This window comes from Muscardinus avellanarius (genome assembly GCF_963383645.1).
Source record: "Muscardinus avellanarius genome assembly, chromosome: 2".
Taxonomy (NCBI): Eukaryota; Metazoa; Chordata; class Mammalia; order Rodentia; family Gliridae; genus Muscardinus; species Muscardinus avellanarius.
The window spans coordinates 146,209,322-146,236,071 of NC_137787.1; the positions used below are offsets into that span (position 1 = coordinate 146,209,322).

General features: G+C 38.8%; 1 protein-coding gene across 4 annotated transcripts in view; it reads left to right on the forward strand.

Annotated features, from left to right (window-relative positions):
• TSC22D1 (TSC22 domain family member 1) overlaps positions 1-26,174 on the forward strand; it is a gene marked incomplete at both ends in the record, with an annotated part of 117,477 nt that extends 91,303 nt beyond the window's left edge. For 2 of the 4 annotated variants that reach the window (XM_080688811.1, XM_080688812.1), the window contains 2 exons: positions 24,091-24,142; positions 25,263-25,520. In XM_080688811.1, coding sequence (XP_080544937.1) covers positions 24,091-24,142; positions 25,263-25,520 — 310 coding nt within the window. Of the gene's footprint in view, positions 1-23,565; positions 23,691-24,090; positions 24,143-25,262; positions 25,521-26,124 lie in introns of those variants that run through there. The other 2 variants (XM_080688814.1, XM_080688813.1) reach the window with 2 other exon arrangements.
• Between the last annotated feature and the right edge of the window lie 576 nt (positions 26,175-26,750).

Consider the following 26,750-nt stretch of genomic DNA (forward strand, 5'->3'; position numbering starts at 1 on the left):
CACCTGAAATTGTTATGATTGCATAGACACTTGATCCTTTTCTCTTCAGCTCTCTCTGGTAGTTGAACTTTTTTTTTTAACCTGATAATAGATGAGTAAGTGGAACTCTCATAACAAAATATATGAATAAATTTCCATAGCTTGTACCTCTAAAGTGTATTTATTTTCCTCTTGGCCAAATATTGTATATTTTTAAGTAACATAATTCCGTTCGAGATTGACACACTGGTTTAGTGCATTATATAAAAGATTTATGAGCCAGGCTTAGTGGCACATGCTTGTAATCCCAGTACTTGGGAGGCTCCCAGTACAGGAGGATCACACAAGTTCAAAGCCAACCTCAGCTACTTAGTGAGGCTCTCGGCAACATAGTGAGAGCCTATTTCCAAATAAAATATATATATAAAAAAATAGGTCTGGGAGTGTAGCCCGGAGGTAGAAAGTCCCTAGATTTCATTTCATCTCCAGTAACACACACACACACACACACACACACACACACACACATTTATGCTTTTACGACACAGCCCAAGTCTTCTGTGTTGCCTTATGGGTAGAATTTTCTGTAAATGTACACTTTGAAACTATTACCAGAAAGATCAGATGCAGGAACTTAGCCTGTGTGGAGAATATCCTCCTACATGTTCTGTCAAAAGTGAAACAGCTCACTTGAAGTAGTGTAGAATTGAACACAACTCCAAGATTGAGCTAGAGGTTTATAAAAAGGATTTAAGTAATTAGTCTACAACTTTAAGTATTTATCTCATTTTGGATGTATGTTTACTTCTTGTTTTCACGAAGGAATTTTGGATTAAAATGCCTCGTGGCAGAATGTATAAAAATGAAGCTGGAAATGGGTAGAGTTCAGTTAGTTACAGATCTTGAATGCCAGGCTACAACAGACTAGAGGCTTGTCCTGTAGTCTGTTGTTATTAAGCCTATAGTTATTAAAGGACTTGTAATTGATGGGGCAACAGGCAAGAAATGTTTTAAGAAATCAGGCCTGAAGTAGTAGTTCATAGGATGGCTCCATCTGGCTGTAGAGTAATACAGGTAGTCATAATTTAGGAATCTTACAGCATTAGTCTGGGCCAGTGTGATGGCAGAAGAAACAACATTGGCAGAATTGTCAAGGCATACCAACTTGCCACGTTAGGTTAAGAAAAAGTATGTTATGTAAAATTTCTATTTTTGTCAGGAACAGAAATCTTAGATTTCTTAGAAGCCCATCTTCTACAGGAAAATAATTTCTATGCATTGTGGATTCTTTGTGATAAAGGAGATACTGTGACTTGATTTAAAGTTCCAGCCTTGGAAGACACTGTTGACTTGGGGCCTGATTCTATAGAATGGTTTGGCTGAGGTGACTCTCAAGTATCTAGTGTAGTGGCTCCCAAATGCTGAAGAAATACTAGCTGCCTCAAAATTACCGGGTTTTGGGGAATGAAGGGTGTCTTAATGCAGAATTTCATGGTTAATACACAGACCGTGTACGTCCACAGGTTTGAAACCTGGGTCAACTTAACATGGGCAAGTGACTTTACTTCTCTGTCCCGGTTAGCTATTAAGGTTGTTCAGTAACTAAATAAGATGAAATATAAAATGTGCTTAGCAGATTGTCTGGCATAATATAAATGCTGAATAGATGGCAGTACCTATTGTTCATTTGTTACTTTCTAACTCTAGAAATTCTAATTTATAATTATGATAGTGGCCTTGGAATCTGTATTTTATTACTATCCCCTCTTGCAACTCTGATTAATAAAATAGTTGCCACCTACTTTTCTACCTCCATATAAGTAGGACTATATTTATCCTTAATTTTAACATCTCAAAGATGACCATGTTTTTAAATGGTATGTGATATTATTTCTGCTAAGTCACTGAATTGAGTAGCTCACTTAAATCCTTCTGGAACTAGCACCAATCTCCATCCTTCCCAATGAATTAAGGATCACAGGTTCTAGCCCTTAGGTACCAGCTCCACAGGCTGCTGCATCAGGAAGCCAGCATCCGTGCTTCTTGTTCTTGGCCCTCACTCTCTTTCTCTGCTTATTTCCAGACCTACCTGTGTCCTAAGAAATATCCTTGGAACATTGTTGGGAAAAATGAATATAGAGTCTTATTTATTAATTAAAACTATAGTTTATATTATATGCATAAATAGTATCAAGCAGGGAGGTTTGTTTCGTTTTAATATTTTTTTCTTAAACCTATTTTCTAATCTTTTAGTAGTTGCTGGTTGACCTGTTCTGGTCTAATGTTTTGTAGTCACATTGAAATCACCTGGGGAGGAGCCAGGCATGGTGCTGTAAACCTGTAAGGCTGAGACAGGAGGATTGTAGGTTCAAGGACAGCCTCAGCAAGTAGTGAGACGCTCATCAACCTAGGGAGACCAAAAAATAAAACAGGTCTGGGATGTAGCCCAGAGGTAGACTGTGGGGAACTGGCTTGCACACAGTTAAGTCAGACTCTCCGAGGGATGGGCTTGGGCATCTGCTGTTTTGAACCACTTCCTACTTGGTTCCAAAATTCAGCCAAGGTTGAGAACCACAGAGTCAGCCTCACTGCTCTCATCCTCCACCCTTCTAGTAGTCCTGTTGGAGCAGGAGCCAACATCCACCTGAAGTGAATACAGCTTTCCCAATCTGGCAAAATCTTTGGGGTGGATAAGGAGACGTGTCCCTTAAGCCTATGTTTCCTGGGAGCCTCTCCTTCTATTTCTGTCTCTGTGCTTTTGACCTTCACATGTGCAATTTCTGCATTAGGTCAAGGTCTTCCATTAGATACTGCCCTAGTACAGCAACCGTTTTCTTAAGAATACAGGCATTTCTTTAAACCACGACACATATGTTTCTAAAAACCTTCTTGTTCTGCAAAATCACATTCTAAAAATAAGACAATTTAGGGAGAAAGGGTGGAAGCCAAGTATTCGAAACCTATGCAGCTTTGTAACCATAGCGCTGAGAGAACAAATTGGTACCAGCTCAGGTTAGCTGCAAGCTCTGATGGTAGGTACAGGCACACAAGATTCCAGCAGCATATTTTAATTAGAGCAGAGGTGGCAAGGCCTGAGATAATGCAGAGGGAAGTGGGGCTCCAGGCCCAGGGTCCGCAGCAAGGAGGTCGGGTACAGACAGCAGTGGGATCTGGCAAAGTTCCTGGTGGCAGCGCTTGCTTTGAAGTTTGGTTAAATTCAAATGGAAATGCTCTTGCTGCTGCTGCTGTAGAAGAGCTGAGAGCGCTTTCCTTTCTTCTCTTTTGGCTTCACATGTGTTTGTGTTATACTGACTTCATTTTCCCATTTACTAATCATTTAATTTGCCTCTGGAAGGAATTGACTTACCTTCCAGAAATATGTCATAGCAAAAAAGATTGTACTTAAAACTTGTAATCCTAGACTAATTTGTAACATTACTTAGTTCCTCCAGGCTATAGACTCCAATAGGTTGGGAGTGGTGGTGCTTTTGACTTAAATCCCACTGTTGTTTGTTCATTGAATGTATGACTTAAGCAAAACTTCTCTATAAAGAAAATATGGGAGTCATATAGCGGTAATCTGCTTTGTAAAATTGCAGAAATTAAAGTGATAAAAGCTAGTAACGTTTAGGAAGTAATTATTCCTGATTTTATTCAGGCATAGTCACATTCTAACACTATTATTGTGGCCTGTCTTTTGGAAATACATATTACTTTATTACTTTAAGGTAATAACAATTACCCTAAAATTTAGTGGCTTAGAACAAATTTCATTTTGTTTGGTACTAGGGATTGGGCCCGTGGGTATTATACCTCTGAGCTACACTCCCAGCCCTTTTTTATTTTTTGTTTTTAAACAGGGTCTTGCTAGGTTGCTGAAAATCTCACTAAGTTGCTGAGGCTGGTCAGGAACCTCCTTTCTCAGCCTCTCAAGTACTGGGATTACAGGTGTGTACCGCCATACCCAGCTGACATTTCTTATCTTAGTTTCTGAAGGTCAAGAATTTGGGAGTGGCTTAGCTGGATGGTTCTGGCTAAGGGTCTCACATAGGGTGACAGTGGAGAGGTCAGCCGGGATCAAATCTGAAGGCTTGGCACCGCACCGGGGCTAAGGGATCCACTTCTGGGGTGGCGCTCTCTCCTGCTGGTGGGTTGGTGCTGGCTGTTGACAGGAAGTGCCTCAGATCCTTGACACAGGGACCTCTCCATTTGGCTGCAGGAGGGCATCACAGCAGGACAGCTGGCCTCTCCCAGAGCACTCAAGGCAGGACAATTCTGCCTTAGGACGTACCATCATTTGTACACTATTTTTCTCAGGTCAGCCTTGCTCACTGTGGGAGGGGACCCTACTGGTGTGTACCACGAGCCATCCAGAAGGCTGGCTACCACATGTATGCACTCACTCTTGGAGATGACATTCTTATTCATTGAACATCATTGAAATATTTCCCATGTTGCCTAGTTCCTATTATTTTTTGGTGATACATAACTCTGTAGTTTTACTTCTATTCATGAAATTATAAAATATAAGTTATACTTAACTTTCTATAACATTCATATCAGCAGGTTTTGAGTCCTCTATAGGCATTTTAAACTTGCTAATACATTTCTGAATATGAACATGTAAGCTAGATGGGTATGTATAAAATAACTCAGCAGTGGGTATAGTAACTAGTATTGGAAATGTCCAAATTTTCTTTCATAATTTGATCTTACTATTCTTGTATTCTTTAACAATTACTATGGTTATATTTCAAGTAAGAAGTCTTTCAACCTTTTTTCTTCTTTACTGTATCCCAAGAGTAAGTGGATATTAATTAGCAAGTATTTTTTCATGAAATTCTATAATAAAAAGCCACATGTTTTAGGATTTAGACATTTGTTTTAGAAGGCTATCTTGAAAAAGAACATCTCTCTTCATACAGACTAATGAAATCCAGCAGTTAATTTGACCGCATATACGCTGACTCTTCTCTGAGGTGAGGTGCATGGTGGTTTCTGTGTGGGCTGTTTGGTCCTCTAACTTCTCATTCAGAGCCAAGTACAGCGAGTCACAGAAGAGCTATCTAGCACAGTTCAGTTATAGCTGCTGTGTCTATAATCCTGGATAGATTGAAGAGTAACACAGGTATGGGAGAAGGTTGTGAGTATACCAAGTCAAATTGGATATATAGATGTTAGGTCATTACCATACTTAAAAGAAGTTGATGGACTTTTACTGAAAATCCATAATTTCAGGAAATTCCATGTTGTTTTTATGTCTATTTGTTACTTTTTTCTTTTATGCTTATACTCGGATGTGATGTCTGTTTTTGTTGCTTTTTAAAGTAAAATTGAGCCGGGCGTGGTGGCTCATGCTTGTAATCCCAGCATTCGGGAGGCTGAGACTGGAGGATCGTGGTTCACGGACAGCCTCAGCTACTTAGTGAGGCTCTCTGCAACTTAGTGAGACCCTGTTTCAAAATAAAGAATTAAAAATGGGGCAGGGGATGTAGCTCGGAGGTAAATGCCTCTGGGTTCCATCCACCAACCCAGTAAATAAATAAATAAATAAATAAATAAATAAATAAATAAATTGAACTGTTTGGCCAAATTTAGGAGAAATTTATATACAATAATTTTCTTTTATGATCAACTTTGGTTTTTGTTTCAGAATTAGGATACAGATTAATTCCCATGGAGGAAGGACTAAAAATTACCAAGTGATCTCTTTCATTGAAAAGAGTAACCTGGCCAGGCATGGTGGCACAGGTTTGTAATCCCAGCATTCGGGAGGCTGAGGCAGGAGGATAGTGGTTCTCAGCCAGCCTCAGCTACTTAGTGAGGCCCTCTGCAACTTAGTGAGACCCTGTTTCAAAATAAATAATAAAAAATAGGCCTGGGGTGTAGCTCAGAAGTAAAATCCCCCTGGGTTCCATCCCCAGTACCACAAAGAAAAAGAAAAAGAAAAAAATGAGTGACCTAAAATACAATTTTTAAGTTCTCTAGCTCTTTTTTTTTTTTTTTGGCAGTACTAGGGACAGAACCCAAGCGCATTCTACCTCCAAGCTACACCCCAGCCCTATTTTTTATTCTTTATTTTGAAACAGGGTTTCACTGAGTTACAAAGAGCCTCACTAAGTAGCTGAGGCTGTCTGTGAACCGTGGTCCTCCAGTCTTAGCCTCCCAAATGCTGGGATTACAAGTGTGCGCACCACGCCCAGCTTCCTCTTGCTCTTAATGAGTATAACTAACATGAATCTAAAGTCTTGCTTATAACCGAACACTGGCTTATAGTACTGCATGTTTCACAGATAAGTAGTTCTTAGTTTTCCAGACACATTCACTGTCTTAATGGATCTGATATATTGTGTTCTGGGTTTTTTCCTGTTTTTTATTCACTTCTATTCTAGTTTTATAACTTACGCTTTTTTCTTTTCTTTCTTTCTTTTTTTTTTTTTTTTTGTCCTTTTGGGATGGGCTACACTCCCAGAACTATTTTATTTATACTTTATATGGAAACAGGGTCTCACTACATTGCTGAGAGCCTCACTAAGTAGCTGAGGCTGGCTTCTAACCTGCGCGATCCTCCTGTCTCAGCCTCCCAAGCGCGGGGATTACAAGCGTGCGCCACCACACCTGGAAGGATTCTTGTTCTTTTTGATGTGGAAATAGAGCCCATATCAAGTTATTTTTAAGACTCAGATAAGTAACCCCTAATATAATTCATAATAATGAATTTTTAAATTTTATCTATATTCCTTGATACTGTATAACATTTGTTTTTGTTTAGCATTTTGTGCTGTATTTGTGTTCATTTCCATTTGGAGGCTCATAAATTATTGAAATACATTGTCCATCTAGCCAAAAGTTGTGTGGGCCAGAATATATCTTGAACATTTCCTATAAAAAGATCACGATGAACTCCAAAGGCTTATTAGAAACATGTTGTCACTGCTTATTTTTTTCTCATTTAATTTTAAAATTTGCCTACTTAAAAAATTTTAAGTTTTAAAATATGTTTAGTTTTGCTTGTTTAATGCAAAAAGTCTTCTCTGCTTTTTTCATTAAAATGATTAAATGAAGCCAGGCATGGTGATGCATGCTTGTAATTCCAGTACTTGGGAGGCTGAGACAGGAGGATTGGGGTTCAAGGCTGGCCTCAGCTACTTAGTGAGGCCCTCCACAACTTTGCTGTTTCCAAACAAAGAAGAAAAAAATGGGGCTGGAGGTAGAATGCTGAGGTAGAATGTCCCTGGTTTCAATCCCCAGTACTCTGGAAGGAAAGGAAAAGAAAGGGAAGGAGGAAGGAAGGAAGGAAGGAACGAACGAACGACCTTTTTTCCCACCATTTTGTAATCATCTCAGATATCCTTTTTGAGCATTTCCACAAAGATGCCTTGACCTCCTGTCTCTGTTTGGCTGTGCTCTTCATTTTCCTTAAAAGGTTCACTCTCTGTTCTAATGACTATTAGTAACATTATTCTTGAAAATTTAAGTCAGGAGAGAATTCCCTGTGAACTCTTTCTTGTGCCTTCCTTGCCAGTTGCCTCCTGTGCCCATAGCCTCCGCCACAGCTAAGCTGTCAAACTTCCACCTGCGCTGCTTTGACTTTGGGCCCTGAGTATCCGAGCAGCATCTCTTCTCGCTGTTTTCTTTGAGGAGCTCCCATCCTTCATTTCCGGTCTCTGCTCACGACCGCATCCTCAGGGAGGCATTGCTTGAAGCCTAGCTGACATTCCCTCCTCTCGTCCTGCATCTCTGCTTCTGTTCATCTCCTCAGCACTCGTTGATACTTCCTGTACCATGTCTCTGCTTACCAGACTAGTTTACTTTTTCATCCCCATTTGAATGCAGGTTGCACAGGCCTTTTTGTTCACTACTGCTTAGGACAGTGCCTGGCAAAGAGAGGGTTGCTCACTCTCACTTGTGGGCTGCCATCACTGTCAGCTCTTAAATATTCCAGTGATAAGTGTTTCAAGAGGCCAAGGAGTAACAAAACGTGTGGCATTTGTTAGATTGCAGGCATCTGTTTTTGTTTTTGTTTTTCCCCCTTTGAGACATGGTCTTGCAGTGTTGCGACAGGTCTTGAACTCCTGAGTTGAGGTGATGCGCTTGCCTTAGCCTCCCAAGTAGCTGGGACTGCCTGCACACGCTGCTGAAGCTTCTGTTCCTGTTTTGCTTTACTTACTGGTGATGAGCGTGGGCCTGCTCGGTCACACAACTCCTTTGTGCTTTGGTGCTCTCGTGTGTGTAAATGGGATAATCATGATACCCAGATGAGAGGATTGTGGAGAAGATTAGAGTGGCTTGGAATAGTGACCACCTAACTGTAATTAAACGTTTTCTGCTATTATTACTGAAACATATTGATAAATAAAACTCCTGCCCTAGCCTAGTACTTTCTAGTGGAAGAAACAGTACTTACAGAAACTCAGTAAGTGGAGGTGACATAACAATTTCAGCCTGGAGAAGTCGCCCCTGGTGCAGGCCGAGTGTCGAGCGTGCAGGGTTTCGTGGTATTTACTGATTGCATCCTTAGTTTGGTGGGAGGCTTGTGCATATTTGTTCTACTGTTATGCTTCCTAACTTCCGTATATATTTTATATATTTTGGACATTTTAGGCACTATATTTAAGAATATTTTCTGTCTCAAAAATATTTTACTATTCAAACAGGTTAATTAACTCATTTAATTTAGTTAAACTGCTTAGGTATGAAACTTGGTTTTCTAAAAATATTGTAATATAATCTAATAAATATTCTTTAATAAAGCTATAATTATTAGATTGTATTATAATAATCTTCTCCCCACACCTAATGTATTAATGGCAGTGCAGTGAGAGTTTTTGGTTTTTTTTTTTTTTTTTTTTTTTTTTTTGTGGTGCTTGGGATGGAACCCAGGAGCTTTCTACCTTCAAACTACACTCCCAGTCCTATTTTCTATTTTATTTGGAAACGGTCTCACAAAGTTGCTGAGAGCCTCACTAAGTAGCTGAGGCTGGCTTCAAACCTGCACAATCCTCCTGTCTCCGCCTCCCAAGCTCTGGAAGTTTCAGTTTTATGTAATTGTGCAGAATCATCCTAATGTGGTTTATATGATAGGTGATGGGACTTATCCCTTGTCACTGACACCCTCTTAATGGCTTTGCAAAGCATCTTGTTATATTCAAAATAATGGATTAAATGTCTAAATATATGTTTTATTTCATTTGTGTAATGGGACAAAGGATTTCATTTTCTCTACATCAGACTAAATTAGATCATTTTGTGTTTTTACCTTCAAATCAATTATAAAATTAAGTAAAATTGAAGCATATTCAATTATTTCTTTTTATTAGAAACACAGTTCCTAATAGTGTAATAAACCAGTGTGTTTGAGATATTTTCTGAAAGTATTTATCATGACTATAAGTAAAAGTCACTATTTTAAGGACACATGTCAGTTATTTACTGTGCTTGTTAAGTTGTGCATGTCTGGGTATCTAGAAACAGCCCACCTTTAGGTTCTGGTTGATAGTTCAGCTTGCTGTATACCAAAGGTACCTGGCTTGAGTTTGGATCCTTGTGCCATTTATTAGGCATTATGTCTCCTGGGGAGGTTGTTTGACCACTCTGAACCGCGGTTTTCTTTCCTTTAACTTAATAATGTTGTTATTATTTTGTGATACTGGGGACTGAACCCTAGGAGCATTCTACCTCTGAGCTGCGCCTAGCCCTGTTTTATTTTTTATTTTGAATCAAGGTCTCACTAAATTGCAGAGGGCCTCACTAAGTTTCTGACGCTAGCCATAAACCCAAGATGCTTCTGTTTCAGCCTCCCAAGTACTGGAATTACAAGTGAGCGCCACCACGCCCAGTGTAGTAAGTGTAGTAGCTCCTTTCAATACTTTATTATTATTTTATTGTCTTCTTCCCTTACTTGGAAATAAAGGAGAGTGGCAAGTCGGCATCACATAGACAGTGGAAGGAGATCCAAAGTGGTGACCACTAAAAATAGAGAGCTGTTGGGAGTATTGGAAGCCACAGGGGTTCTTGAAGTGATGTGCTGCTGAAGCTGCTTATCCGTTTACTCCTGGCCACAGGTCTTGGGGAAGCAACCTGCTTTCCATCTTTATAAGTGAGCATTGTTCTGGCCCATTTGGACTCCCTCAGACCTTTCTCACAGCTCTTAGGGATTCTTCAAAAAACAACAGGGCTGTGACAATACAGTTTGAGAATCCTTAGGCACATTCCCACAGTAAGGTGCCTGTCAGCAGGCGGTCTCTGTCCTACCCCCTCGCTGCCCGGACTGGAGAGCACCTTCTCAGACTGTGGTACTCGCTAGTGCTGGGACTGGACCAAGTGCCCTGCCAGCTTACCCCACATCCAAGACTAGGCCGGGAAATCCTGCTCCAAACTGCCCGGCTCTTAATGCCACCTTGGTCTCTCTCTGGTTTGGGTCTCCAGACATTCTCTCAGCTGGTTTCCTCCTCTGTAAAGTGAGTGGCTGTAGATGGTTACTCTGGCTCACTGAGGTCAGCAGGGGGAGCTGCACTCTGATCTCTGTGTGTGGATCTGGAATTTCTGGCCCGTTGTCTCTGTGCTCCATGCTGGACAAAACATGCAATGCCTTCGAGCTTCCATTTTTAAATCTACAAAATAAGCATATCAGAACTAAGTAATCTCCAAGGCCCATTTTATCTCCCAAATTTTGAATAGATGAGCATTAATTGAATAGATGAGCATTAAAAACCATTTAAGTCATTTAAGTCATAGAACTAGTGTCCAGAGAGGCCATAATATAAAAATGTGTCCTTAGTCAAAGCAGAGGTATTTATTAAACAAGCTGGGATGATACAGAGTCATCTTTTCCAAGGTATTAATGCTAAGCATGTCCAGCTTAGACATTCAGTCGCTAGGTAATACCCTTGGACTGATCCTTACTTCCTAAATATCACTGTTCAGTTGAACTTTACTTACCTGTTTTAGGGTTATCACGGGAATGACTCTAAATGACCCCAAAGTGGTTCTGTATATATTGAAAAACTATCGAGTCCTTACAGGCTCTCTTTTCTTTACTGCTTATTATCATTATTATATTCTGGAATTTATTATTTAAAATAGCTTAAATTAACAATTTATTTTTAAAGTATAAGGAGAGCTCCATAGCAATGCAAAAGTAAAATAGAAATAATATTCATTTTTGATGGGGAAGTTGCATGAGGTTCTTGAAATAGCAAACCGTAATCAGGACAGCTTTTCGCTTCTTCAGATGTTTTATATAGAATATCATTTGGCTTCTAAATCTGTGATGCCTTTTTTGTCAGTGGCTCCTGATTTTCATAATGTACCACTATTTTGCAGAAATGATATTTATGAAGAAATTTAGTTTCGAGATGATTATTTTCCTGAAGATAAAAAATATGAGAGTGTTAACTGTTTGAACCCTGTTGCAGAAAGGCACTGCCCTTACTGCAGAAATCCTAGGGCAGCAGTTCCTCTTGGAGGGTCTTTCTGCCATCTGTAAGAGGGAGGTGCAGCAGCTAGTGTTTGATGTACTGCAAGTACACCTTTAGAATTAGAGGTTGGTTAAGCTGGGCATGGCGGAGCATGCCTGAAATCCCAGTACTTGGGTGGCAGAGACACAAGGATCGTAGGTTCACAGCCAACACCAGCAACTTAGGCCCTCCGCAACTTAGTGAGACTCTGTTTCCAAATTAAAAATAAACTAGGACTGGGGGTAGAGCGCAGAGGTAGAATGCACCTCAGTTCAATACCCAGTACTGCAAAAAGGGCTGGGGTATTGCTCAGGTGTAGAAAGCCCCTGGGTTCATCCCTTAGAACCAAATGATGATGATGATGATGATAACAGTAGGATTAGAATTATATTAAATAAAACAAAAAAGAGGCATATGCAGCCAACCATAGGGATTCTAGAAAATGTTTAGAGAATTATAACATTTGAAAAGAATCATAAATGTTTATAGAGAGCAATATAAGAAAAACATTTACAGAAAACCATATATAGTATATATAGGTATGTATATATAAATAAAAGGTTATACTTAACTTTACTAGGGTTTTTAAATTATACTTAAAACAAGTATTTACTTTTACAAGTCTTTTAACACTAATGAGATTTAGGAAACCAGTATTATATCTGAGTGTGTGGGGGGTACTGGAGATGGAACTCAGAGGCTTTCTACCTCCAGGCTATACCCCTTACCTATTTTATACTTTATTTGCAAACAGGGTCTCACTAAGTAGCTGAGAGCTCACTAAGTAGCTGAAGCTGGCTACAACAATATGAATATTCCTAGTGCTACTTAACTATACATTTAAAGATGGTTACGATGATAAATTTACAGATGTTTTTATTATAATAAAAATAACACATGTATATACATGTAAAGATCAAATAGAATAGAAAAACATTAGCAGGATTTTTCCCATTCTTCCAAGTCTGCTACCTAGAGGCCGTAATTTAAAAAAATTTTTAAGATATAATTTCAGTGCAGTAACATTTCCCTTTTAAGTATACAATTCTATGGGTTTGCGGGGAAATAAAACAACAGTGGGTATGCCACCACCACAAACAGGATGGGAAATAGTTCATCCACCCACAAAAACTCCTCTCTCCTCCCTTTCTCACTAAGGCTGCAACGACTTTGAATCTATCTTGACTCTATAGTTTTATCTTTCCTAGAATGTTTCCATTTCCTAGAAATGGAATCACATATACTATACATATATATATATATATATATATATATATATATATATATATATATATCTTAGTCATATATTATACTTTTTACATTTAGTTGGATTTTATTTGATGAAATTTTGTGAAAACATTTGCATATATATTCATTAGTGGTATAGATCTGTAGATTTTTTTCTTTCAGCATTAGGAGAATGCTGGCTTCATAGAATGAGTCATGAAGTGTTTTCTCCTCCTGAAGTCTTTAAGTCTTGCTTCTTTTACTTACCAGACCATATCTGAGATTCATTCACTCCTGCTGTTCTGTGTATTGGTAGTTCATTTCTCTTTATTGCTGAGTAGCTGTACTCTATTATACAGATGTACCAGATTTGTTTATCCATGTTTCAGTTAAATGACATTTGATTGTTTAGTTTGGGTGATTATATTTTAAAAAAGCTATTGCAAACATTCATGTAAGGATTTTGGTGATAATATTCTTGTTTCTCTTGAGCAAATAACCTAAACTGGGATTACTGGTCTTTAAGGAACCTACATGTCTAACTTTGTAAGCAACTGCAAAAACTGTTTTGCAAAGTGATTCATTTTGTATTTCCACCATCAATGTATGAGTGCTCCAATTGCTCTGCCTTCTTGTCAGTATTTGGTATTTCATGGCTTAAAAATGTTTAAAGTCTTATGTTAGCCATTTTATAGGTATGTCATGTTAGGAATGTCTCATTATACTTTTGTTTTTCATTTCTGTAATGATTAATGATGTCTATCATTTTTTTCATTTGGCCATTTACTGTCCATTTATCTTTGATAAAGTATCTGTTCAAGCATTTTACCCATTTTATTGAATTGTTCTTCTTTCTGTGGCATTTTGAGTTTTTTATGCCTTTTATCAGATATGTGACTTGTAATATTCTTGTAACATTGTCTTTCAGAGAACAGATGTTCTTTATTTTTATAAAAGTCCAGTATATCAATTTCTTTCTAAAAAAATCTTTGCTAACCCAACAGAATGAAAGATTCCTCTGGTGTTACCTTATAGGAGTTTTGAGCTTTAGATTTAAGTCTGCTTTGTATTTGAAGTTAATATTTCATGTGGTATGAGGCTTGGATGAAATTGGTTTATTTTTATTTTTATTTTTATTTTCTGAGTATGGTTATCTAGTTCCTGCACCATTTGTTGGAAAGACTGTGTGTGTGTGGGGGGGGGTACTGGGAGTGGAACCAGGGGCTTTTTTCCAACTCCGGGCTATACTCTCAGACCTATTTTATACTTTATTTGGAAACAGGATCTCACTAAGTTGCTGAGAGCCTCACTCCGTAGCCGAGGCTGGCTTTGAACCTGTGTGATCCTCCTGTCTCAGTCTCCCAAGCTCTGGGATTACAAGCATATGCCATCACGGCTGGCTTGGAAAGACTTTATATGCATCTTGAAAATCAATTTACAGTATATGTGTGGATGTATTTCTGATGTCTTCTCTGTTCCATTTCTTTGTATGTCTGTCCTTTTACCAATACTACGCTATCTTGATGAGAATAGCTTTACAGAAAGTATTAAGATCAGGTTGGTGGGATTCCCTCAGCTTTATTCTTTTTTTTCAAAATTGTTTTGGTTATTCTAATTCCTTTGCATATAAATTTCAGAATTACAATTTTCAACAAAGTTTTGCTGAGATTTTGATTAGGATTACAGTGATTCTGTATATAATAGTTATAGGGGTAGGAAATTGACAGCTTAACAATATTGAGTCTTTGACTTTGTAAGTATTGTATAGCTCACCATTGGTTAGATTCTTTTAATTTCTTTCCCCAGTATTTAATCGTTTTTAACATATAAGTTTTATTTATATCTTGATAGATTTATACCCGGTCCATGTATTTTCATGCTGTTGGAATTGAAACACTTTTAAATATCAGTTTTAGTTGTTTATTACTAATGAATAGAAATGCAATTGATTTTTATATAGTGAACTTAATATCTTGAGACCTCAAGGTAGTTTTTGTAGTTTATATGTGGATTCTCTGATTGATTTTCATATTCTTATCTTACATTCCCAGGACAAATGACATTTGGTTATGATTTATTATCTTTTTTGTATACAGATGGATTTAGTTTACTAAAAATTTGTTAGGAATGTTTGCATCTATATTTATAGGACTATAGATCTATATACTTGGGTTTTTTTTATAATGTCATTAACTGGCTTTAGCATTAGGGGAATGCTGACCTCATAAAATGAGTTGTGAAATGTATTCTCTTCAATTTTCTGGAAAGTTTGTGTAGATTGATAGTATTTTTTCTTTATATCTTTAGTAGAATCCACCAATGATTCCATCTGGGAGTGAGAATTTCTTTACAGCAAGATTTTGAACTATGAATTATTTTTGTAAATAGATACTAGGCTCCTCAAGTTATCTATTCTTTGTGAATTTTGATAACTTGTATCTTTCTAAGAATTTGTCCATTACATCTAAATTGCTATATTTGTTAAAACAAAATTTGATATGTTTATATTTTTTTCAGTTCATAATACTTTCTGATTCCCTTTTTGATTACCTATTTGACCCATGGATTATTTAGATGGGTGCTATTTATTTCTAAGTATTTGGAGATTTCTCAGGTATATTTATGTTACTAATTTTTAATTTAATGCCATTTTATGATTTGAATCCTTTTACATTTATTTAGACTTGTTTTATGGTTTAGGATATAATCTATCTTGGTTAAAAGTTATACATGTTCTTAAAAATAATATGTATTCTCCTGATATTGAATGAAATGTTTTATAGAAACCAATTAAGTGGTTCACAGTATTTTTAAGGGTTCTATATCCTTGTTTTCTTGTTTTACTTCTTTTTTCTTTTCTTTTGTGCGCACGTGCGTGCGTGCGTGTGTGTGTGTGTGTGTGTGTGTGTGTGTGTTATTGGGGATGGAACCCAGGGGCATTCTACCTCCGTGCTACATCTCCAGCCCTATTTTTTATTCCTCATTTTGAAAGAGGGTTCTTACTGAGTTGCAAAGGGCCTCACTAAGTAGTAGCTGAGGCTATCCGCTGTGATCCTCCTGTCTCAGCCTCCCAAATGCTGGGATTACAAGTGTGTGCCACCACACCCAGCTTATTCTTGTTTTCTGTTTGCTTGTTCTTTCAGTTATTGAGAGAGAGTCGATATAATCTCCAATTATGCTTGTGGATTTTTCTATTTCCCCTTGCAAATCTATCAATGCTTGCTTTATATGTTTTGCATTTCCATTATTAGTACATAAACATTTGATATTTTTATGACCTCTTGATGACTTGATATTTTGTCATTACGAAATTAACTTTACGCTTAGTAATATTCTTTGCTCTGTAGCCTACTTGGAGTAGTATAACCAATCCAACTTTCTTTTGAATACTTTCAACATGGCATATTTTCTCCCATCATCTTAACTGTATCTGTTTGTGTTTTATACTTAAGGTATATTTCTTAGATATAGCATACATTTGTCTTTTCCATCCAATCAAACAGTCTCTGCCTTTAATCGAGGTGCTTAACTTAGACCATTTACATTTAATGTAATTATTGGTGTAAATGGTTTAAATCTATCTTGCTATTTGTTTTATTTTGTTTTGTTCTGCTTTTCTCTTCGTTTGGCTTCCTTTAAATTATACATTTTGATTCTGTTTTATCCTTCTATATTGGCTTATTTGCTTTATAATTTGTAGTATATATCTTTCATTTACCACAATGTATTTTGGGTAATGTAAGAAACTTACAAGCTTGGCACAGTTGCACAAGCCTGGAATCTCAGCGCTTGGTAGGCTGACAGGAGGCTCAAGGGTTCAGAAACAGCCTCAGCAACTTAGTGAGGCTTTTAGCAAACTCGTGAAGCCCTGTTTCAAAAAATAAAAGGACTGGAGTGTATGTCAGAGGTTCAATCCCCAGTACCACCAAACAAAACCACATACGTATATGTATCTGTGTATACACATGAAAGAGAGAGACAGAGAATATGAACGAGACTCCAATCCTTCTAGCCTTTATCTTGTCATAGATTTCACTTCTATATATGTTATGGCCCATTCTACACATTTTTATTATTTCTGCTTAATAGTCCATTATTTTTTAAATGAGATTTAAATAGTAAGGGGGAAATCTTTAGTAATTAACCATATGGTAAAAAAAAATTCATATACTCTTCATTCTGTTGTGTAGATCTGGATTTTCATCTGGTATCATTTTTCTTCTGTTGGAAGGACTTTAATTAAAATTTATTTTAGTGTAGGTCTGCCAGTGAGAAAATAAAGTTCTAGCTTTTGTATGCTTGAAAAAAAATTCTTAATTTTGCCTTTTAAGAATATTTTGCTTGGCATATAATTCTAGGTTGACAAGTTGTGTTTTTTCCCTCTGAGAGCTATAAAGATGTTGCTGTACTGTGTTGTCTAGCCTTGTTTCCAACAAGAATCCTGCTAGCATTCTTATTTTTGTTGTTCAGTATGTAACCTAGTTCTTTTCTCTGACTGCGTCCAAGGTTTCCTCTTCATCACCGTTTTAAGTGACACGACTGTGTGTCTTGCTGTAGCTTTCTTCACAATTCTCTTGCCTTGGAGTTTGAGTCTAAAATCTAAATTCTTAAATCTGTAGATTACTGTTTTGATAAATGTGGGATTCATTTCCATTATTTTTAAAAACATGCTCTTTCTTTCTCTCATTCTTTAGGGATCTCACTACAGATAGATTTGGATTTTTAAAAAATTATCTCATAGTTCATTTGTGCTATTCTTTTGTTTCTCCATTTTTTGTTTTATTTTGAATAGTTTCTATTTTTAATATATCACTAATATTTCTTCTGCCCTGTCTGATCTGTTGCTGTAATCCCATCCCGTATATTTTTCTTCTCAAACATTGTATTTTCCATTTTGATTAATTTAATTTGGGTTTTCTTTGTAACTCTCATGCCTATCTTTTATATGCTAAGATTTCATCTACCTTCTGGAACATACATAATATAGTTATAATAACTTTTAATATCCTTTTCTACAAATTCTATCATCTTTGTCATATCTGGGTCATTTTGATTGATTTTTCTCATTATGAGTCATATTTCCCTGTTTGTTTCTGTGTCTGGTACCTTTCATTGGATGCCAGATATTGTGAATTATTACATGTTAGAGATTCTATTTTATTAAATATATTTGAGCTTTGTTTGGGGACAAAATTAAATCATTTGGGAATGGTTTGATGCTTTCAAGTGTTTCTTTATAAACTGCTTCTCACAGGAAAAGCGCCCTTCAGTCTAGGACTGACTTCCCTCACTCTTCAGACAGTATTCTTCTGAGTATCCTGATGGTCTGTATTTAAAAGGCTGTGGTGGAAGCCTTATAAACAACCTATTTGGATTGATGGAAATTGTGCTGCCTGCTTCTTTGGGGTGTTTCTTTCTCTAGCCTGGGGTCGTTTTCCCACATGCATGCATGGTAAGTACAGGGTTGGATCCCTGCAGATCCCTCTCTGTGACTCTGCATCTCTCTTTTACTTAATCCAGGCAGTGCATGTACATATTACATATTTAAAGAGCAAATCGAGTGAATAGAAAAAGCTTAGCAATGCCTTTTCTTCCCAAATCTGTTCTTGAGACATAACCACTTTTAATTTTTATGTTTTCTGATTTCTGTATCTCTGTATATTTATATTCTCTGTATATTCTGTATACTCTTGCTTTTAAATTTGTTATTATATAATCAAGTTGTAGTAATGATTTAAAAGAGTTAAATTAGGGATTTTTTAACTCTTTCAAATCATTACTACCACCTGATTCTTCCTTCCCCCTTCCCAATAAAGTTAACTTTTAAAAGTTAAAAATAAAAAAAAGTGACTGTAAATTTTATTTATGAACATTCACTTTTTTCTTGCTTTGTTTTCTGTAAAACTGCCTTTGTATTTAGCTAATGACTCCGTTAGCGCTGCCCCCTTTGTGTCAGTGCTGCCCTGGCTCGGCCCTGTAACCCTCAGAGGTTCCTTCTCACCTGACTGCTCCAGGGCCCACCAGCTCCCTCCTCCCTGCCTCCCTTCATCTGCAGCCAGGTGCCCACAGCTGCCACCGGCTCTTCAGCTGACCATTCCCTTCTTTCTCCCAGGTCTGACTCTGGTTCCTGCTTCCCAGACCTTCTTTTGTCTTGACTTGCTTCTCCATTTTGGTATCTGACAGATCTAAAAGTATTTTTATTCTACATTTGAATTAAAACGATGGCTTGGCTGAGTGAAGAATCCTAGATAAAAACGTTTCCCCAGAATTTTAAAGACATTTTCTTCATTGTTTTCTGACAGCTTGCAACCATTCTGAAGATGCTAGGTCTTGTGTTTTATAACTTGGTTTTGCCCCATTGGAAGCTTTTAGGATCTTTTCTGTATTCCTACTGATCTGATGTTTCGCAATGATGTGCTTTGGTGTAGGGCTTTTTTCATAAATTGTGGTGGGCATTTGGTCATCTCATTTTATCTAGAGATTTGTGACCATCAGTCACAGAAAAAGTTCTTAAGTGATTTTTTTTATATTTCCCTTCCCTCTAGTATCTATTTTTGGAACCCATTCTTTTTATTGTGGGATCTCCTAGATTCATCCTTTTAAGTTCTTTATCTTTTACCTTGCAGTTCTATTTCTTTGTTGTTGGTGGTGGTGGTCTACTTTTTGGAAGATCTTTTTCAACTTTATCTTCTAATCTTTCTATGAAAAGCAAGGATATTTAAAATATGATAGAATTTAACAGCTTTTTCTTCTTTTGATTTCATTATTTGTAAATCTTTTTTTCTTAATGTATTTCAGTTTTTAATTTTTTTCAAATTGACACAAAATTATATGTATTCATTATATACAATATTCTGAAGTTCACATATGTTGTAGAATAGTTAAATCCAGCCAATTAACATAGTTAAAACATGCATTATATTATATACTTTTTATATATATTGTGGTAAGAGCACTTAACATTTATTCTTTGTAAACTCTTTAAAAAATAGTATTGTCATTATAGTTATCAAACTGTACAACAGATCTCTTGAATTTATTTGTTCTAACTTTAATTATATATTCATTTAAGAACATCCTGTCCTGTCCCTCTCCCCTTTCACTACCCCAGCTCCTGGTAAAAATTGTTGTTCTACTGTTCTTTTTATGAGATCAACTTTTTTAGATTCTACATATGAGTGATATCATGAGGTACTTGTCTTTCTGTGCCTGGCCTATTTCATTTATTAAAAATCTCTAATTTCATCTATGCTGTTGTGATAAGATTTTATTCTTTTGTGTTTTGAATATATTGTGTTGTGTTTCTCACTGTGTGTGTGTGTGTGTGTGTGTGTGTGTGTGTGTGTGTGTGTGTGTATGGACACACACACAGCACATTTTCTTTAGCTGGCAATCCTGTGGTTTTATTTGCTAAACATGGTAAACCTACTTTCAGTGCCCAGGGAAAGTAAGCTAGAAAAGTGGAGGTGAATGGGAGTCCCTGGACAATGGTGACTTAGTCAGGCACAAGGGGGTGTGCCATAATGAACTGCTTCCTTGGTAGTCACTCTAGATTTGTAAGGACATTGGCCAGGGGAGAAAGAGATCATCCTAGTGGAGTTGTAGATCCCCACCTGTACCAGTATTGCTAAGTCAGGTCAAGTTTGGGGAAAAGCACATGTTACTGAGCCAGAGGTATGGAACCTTTCCCCGCCCCACCCCGTGCCCTGCATCTGCTCTTCTCTCACTTCCTGTGCTTCCTACCAAGATGCAGAGGTGGTTGGAATGGAATCTGTGCAAAAAGCTCTAAGGCAGACAGTAAGAGCAAGACCCCTCAGTCTCCAGTGTCCTGCTGTCCCCTGTGTTTGGATTACCCAGGGAGTGAGAGCTCCTGATCCTGATCCTTGTGTAGTGTCTGAACTGACTTGTAAGGTCAGTACCTTTAATGGTCTCTAGGAGGCTGGAGTGTTCACTGTCCCCTTAGCAAGTCTTTGGTGAGCTCTGACTAAACTGAAGACTCAGGTATTTTGTCTTGCAAATAGAAGAATTTTGAGTGTAATTCTAGCCATTTTGTGCGTCAGACATTTCTGATCTAGTGGTTCTCCTCCATGGAGCTTTCTTCCATTTCCTTTGCCTTCTTTTTCAAATTATGTCCTTTCAGTTTTCAGGAGGAAAAAAAATTTAGTTTTGTAATTTTGTCTTATTTAAATTTTTTTTTCATTTAAAATAAAAAGTATTGGGAATAACCAAAATGTTCTCAGTAGGGATTTTGTTTTGTTTTGTTTTGTTTTTTTGTGTTTTTTTTTTTTTTTGGTGGTACTGGGGTTCCTGGAAGCCCTTCTATCTCCGGGCTACACTCCCAGACCTATTTTTACATTTTTATTTGGAAACAGGGTCTCCTAAGCCAGCGCGCGCGGCTAGCTTCGAACCTGCGCGATTCGAACCTGCGCGATCCTCCTGTCTCTGCCTCCCAAGCGCGGGGATTACAAGCGTGCGCCACCACGCCCGGCCTCAGTAGGGATTTGGATTAATTAGACTTCAGCTACATATATTTGCTTCTGTTGTTTAGTGGTCAACTGAAACAATTGAAATAAAAACAAAATCAACTTATCTTTTGTTTATATTTCAAGAACAAGAGGAATAAATAAAACTCATTCAGTAGTATTAAACTTTAACTTTGATTTTAAAATTTGTTTATATGATCTTAGAAGTTTTTTAAATTCTTTATAGCTTTATTCAATTAAAATATGTGAATGGACCTTATCACAAATAGTTTTAGTTGCAAATTTTAACTTTCAAAATATAGAAGTTATGTAGTCAAGGTTGGGCACATTCAAAGTGGTATGGCCAAAGACAAATCATTATACAGCAAATAATTTAACATTCATAGAGACCACATGCCTATTTCCCAAGTTATTCTGATTTTTGCATTTCCACTTACTGCTTCATTTTACTGGTGTCATCTTCAAAAAATTCTATAATTGGAGAATGTGTAATTCTTATAAATTATAAATACGCTAACAAACATTTTTATTCAAGAACAAATTCTAACATATGAACCTTATAATAAAAGGGAATCTTACTGTCTTATAGTTACTTACACTTTAACTCGGGAGAGAATTACCCTCTTCATCTACTGTAATCATGGTATTTGGTTCATAGTTGCTTTAGACAAATTCTGAAACCAAATGTCCCTCTGCTGTCGTAGGTCAACTTTAAAGACTATCTAAAAGGCTCTAATGGAAATTTTAGGAAAGGATGAGCCTTGAAGGGAGAACGAACGCTTGTTTTGGGAGAGAAGGTGTGCATGTGTGTGTGCGCGTGTAGCTAGAATATACATTTATGTCATGGTCAAACAATGCGGAGTTTCCTGTGATAATACACAGATCCCAAGTACTTTGTAGATTTTGTTTTTATAGTATTTTGCCATTAGAGGGCAGTATTGGAGAGGTTAACTTTTCTTAGCTCTTATAAACGCCTTATATGAAATAAGCCAACTTCTCGCCTTAGATTTATAGTATATTAAATTAAAACCTTAATCGATGCATCCTTGAAGATATTTTTAGTTAATAGGGATAATTTTCTCACAGGCTTAAACCATTTTACCACTACATCTCTTGACTTGGGTTTCGTGAAGGAAATTATCTGATCAGTGTGAGCAGAGGGTGAAATAGAGGTGAGCCTGCAGCTTGGCTACTCATCTGTTTTTATCCACCATCAGATACCCCTCTTTACTGCTTCTGAACACTGTAAATGGGCAGAGACTAAAGGATTGCATGTGCCTTGAAACCGTACCTGATAGTATTTCCTTCCCTCTGATGTAAGCAGGCTCTATGGATTGAGTCTTGGAGGAATTGCCACTTAACTTCCAAAAACTTGCCTGGGAACTTGCTGAAATTAGATCTCTTTAGGATTCAACTTGTGGATGAACTTTTCCAGTTACAAATGGAAGAAGACCTTTAATTACTGGTACTGTTAGGGAGATGTGATTTCAAGGTCAATGGTTCTGGGGACATTTTGGAAACATCCTCTCGATTTCATTCTATAAATTCCTTTGACCTCATTTTTATGTGCCTAGCAGTGAGAATTTACTGTTTGTTTTGTTTCTACAAATAACTGATCGATTTCTGCAACAATAGCTCTCAAAAAGCAAATGCAGTTTTTCCCTAAAATTCATTGGCATTTTAAAAAAGTATTCCTGTGGAAGGGTTGTTATAAATAAAACCGCCTATAAAACCCTCCCATTTTACTGCTGCCTGTAAGAACCAGATAATTGAAATCTAGCCGCTCCCGCTCCTCGGAGTCTAGCGGTGGGACTGGGCATGCCCAGTAGCTCAGACGGCGGTTCTGCTCGCAAATAGGAAGCTTCCTCGCTCGGCAGCCACCGGGACGGGCCGCTCCGCGGACGGGTCCGACCCCCTCGACTGTAAGCAGTGCGGGCGCCGGTCGCACCTCGGGGTCCGGGGTGCTTTCTGCCGACGCTGGCGCGGGCGTGCGGGGGATATGCACGGGCTGCGGGGCCTCGGCGGCTCGCAGCTTGCAGCAGGGCCTGCGGGCCAGCCAGGAGGAGCGGGCTGCGGCGGGGGGGGGGGGGGGGGGGGCGGGCCGGGCGGGAGGGGCGGGCCGACGGGAGCCGGCCAATCGGCGCGGCTCTGCGCGGCTTATATGTTGCACCAAGGCTGGGGACCTGGTCTAAAGCAGATCGGAGTCGCCGCAGATCCCCGAGGCTGCACACCGTGTTGGGATCCGCATCTCCCCAAACCGCCCAGCCCCAGGAGCCGGGTTTCGTTTTTAACTGGAGTTGCTGTTCGCTCTCCCTCCTTGGGCTGCAAAAAGCTTTATCAAGCTCAAACAGGGCTGCTGGTGTTCCCTCTTTTTTTTTTTTTTTTCTTCCACGAGGGTGTTTTTTGGCTGCAATTGCATGAAATCCCAATGGTGTAGACCAGTGGCGATGGATCTAGGAGTTTACCAACTGAGGCATTTTTCAATTTCTTTCTTGTCATCTTTGCTGGGGACTGAAAACGCCTCTGTGAGACTTGACAATAGGTAAATGTCGGCTGGAATAGTTTCTTTAAATTTATGAGCTACTTGTAGTAAAGCAGGTAAAAGATAGCCGGGCGAATTCCTTTGTCCATTGCTAATAGATTACTGTGACATGGATGTTGCTTTTTGAAATATTGGCGAAAGCGTTATACTCGCAGGTTTGACTAGAGAACAGGCTTCCCCACATTATGTAATTTAGGCTTTGTGGCTCAGTAAAATGGGGAAATGCCTGGATAGTCGTCAGAAAGAAAGTGGCTGGTATTTTCTGGAAGATGCTAATTTCATTTCGTAGCATTAGAGGATAATCAAAACGTGATCCTAGTAATATCACAGAATTGAAAGATGCTTCTCTATTTGGATGTTAAGATAAATTCCATTTATGGATGGTCTTTCTCTTTTTCAGCTCTTCTGGTGCAAGTGTGGTAGCTATCGACAACAAAATCGAGCAAGCTATGGTACGTGCCGATGAAAGATCGATCATTTATACTAAACGTAGGTGCAGCAAAAAAGCGAGATGTCTTGGGGTGGAACCAGTACATCCTCAGGCTCAGACGAAACGCCTGCTCTTCGTACTGTAGGAAATACCGGCACTATCTCTAGCCTGCCAGCGTGAAGCCACATACCAGTGCTGTCTAGGAGGGAGAGAGGGCTCCTGGGGGTATTAAATGTTGTTATTTGCTGGGCTCCTTACACATAAGGTTGGGATTTTTTTAGGATGTTTTGTGTAGGGAAGCGCTGGCCTAGCGTCCCTTCAGTGGATCCTGGGCATGTCGTTAAAGATGTGCAGAACTGGGAATCCTGAGCTTTTACTAGGGAGCCAGGAGGGGGAAGGGCCCGCTAGACCCTGCGCAAACGGATCTCTGGCCATGCGTCCTACTGCACAATGAAGAAGAATCGGAGAAAAGTTTTGTTTTCTTAGCCTGTGCCTGGATTTCTCCTATTTTTTATTTCCGCCTTGGCTGTTCTTTGTTATTGGAGCAGCGCCTGTAGCTCTTCTCACGGGATTCTCTGCCCACTGTTGCTAGGCAAACTCAGAACCTTTAATTCGGAGCTATAAATAACTCGGGCTCCCATTGGCTGCGACGTCTGCCCAGGTTTCTGTGATGTCAGCTTAATCACGAAAAGGGGGGTTAGGGGTGGAGGGAAGAAAATGCGGCAACATGCTCTGTAGGAACTGGCTGCAGCCGGTGCTGAGGGAGGCGGCTCTGGAGGGCTGGGAAGGGACTTGGGGGCGGGGAAGCCAGAGGCCACTGGGCTGGAAGTCCCGAGGCCAGGCTCCAGGAATCCAGGGCCTGGAGGAGGAGCCCCAGTGCATTTTGCCATCTTGAATAGAAAACCCGACTGTATGCACCCCTGGCTGCTGAGAATAGAATTTTCAAAGGCTTGCCACATTAAATTTAAGTATGATACAGTTGTGATTTTATTCAGATTTCCCCAAGTGTGGTTTCTTGAACTTTAAAGGCGAAATCTGTGAATGGTTGGGAAGAACTATGCAAAATAATGTTTTAGAAATTCAGAATTCAGGAAACAGTAAATAGTAAGCTAACCCCTTTTTATTCCCCCCCTCCTTTTCAGGATCTGGTGAAAAGCCATTTGATGTATGCAGTTAGAGAGGAAGTGGAGGTCCTCAAAGAGCAAATCAAAGAACTAATAGAGAAAAATTCTCAGCTGGAGCAGGAAAACAATCTGCTGAAGACACTGGCCAGTCCCGAGCAGCTTGCCCAGTTTCAGGCCCAGCTGCAGACTGGTTCCCCTCCTGCCACCACGCAGCAACAGGGGACCACGCAGCCCCCAGCCCAGCCAGCGTCCCAGGGCTCAGGACCAACCGCGTAGCCTGCCATGCCCCCGCAGAACTGGCTGCTGCTGTCTGAACTGAACAGACCGGGAAAGTGTACTAGGGAGAGTCCGCCTCCACAGTCGCCCATTTCATTGCTTGCTGCAAGAGACGTGAGACTGATATATGCCATTATCTCTTTTTTTCCAGTATTAAACACTTGTAGGCTTTTGGCTTGAAGAAGTTTATTAGTTTGGTGAATTAAAGGTTAATCAGAGAATTAGCATGGATGTACCCTGTGCAGCTTGGCAGATATCTGAGGAATGGTGTAATCGATGATGAGGAGCTGTGTGCCTTTCCATCTCTTCCCCGCTGCCCCCACCACATCCAAGAGTGCTCTCTCCTGCTGGCTGGTAGTGTACAGCCTGGGGTTAGGAAGTGGAGGAGCCCCTCGCTGGACTATGCGCTCTCCCCTCCTCCCTTGTGGAACTTGAAAGGGAGGCGGGAGACAAGACTGAAATGAGAGGGGATTGGTTTGTTGTACAAATTGACGACTGTCACCAAATCCCATAAAAACAACAATAGTACTGTGCCTCTTTTCTGAAACAGCAAATGACACAAAACTATTAGTGATAAAATGGTGACAAGGTAGCTGGGACCTAGGCTATCCTACTATGAACGTTGTTTTCCTTATTGTATATTTGTGTATGTAGTGTAACTATTTTGTACAATAGAGGACTGTAACTACTATTTAGGTTGTACAGATTGAAATTTAGATGTTTCATTGGCTGTCTGGAGAGGTGTGGACTGTCTTTCATAGAGACCTGCATAAAAAATGGCCACATATAAAAACCACACCTGAAGAAATTTTAAGAATTTGGCACAGTTAGTCACTTTGTGTAATCTGAAATCTAGCGGCTGAATATCCTAAAGTAAATCCTTGTTTGCTGAAGTCTTTGGATTGAGCTGGGTGATTACTTTAAGAAATGATCAGTTCTAGCTAATGCAATGGGTTTCCCAGCAGGGGTTTCTGCATATTACCTGTAAAGTAGTTATATGCATATGTTTCTTGTGCATGTTCTCTACACAGTTGTAAGGTGTCACTGTATTTAACTGTTGTATTTGTCAACTTTCAATAAAGCATATAAAATGTTGATAAACACGTTTCTAAGTTACAGTGTTAACACAGTTGCAGTGATTTCCACACTATTTTCAGGTAAAGTTAAAACAATTGGGAGTGAAAGGTCTGGACAAAGTAGGGACACCGTTTTACTGTGACAGTAAATGGA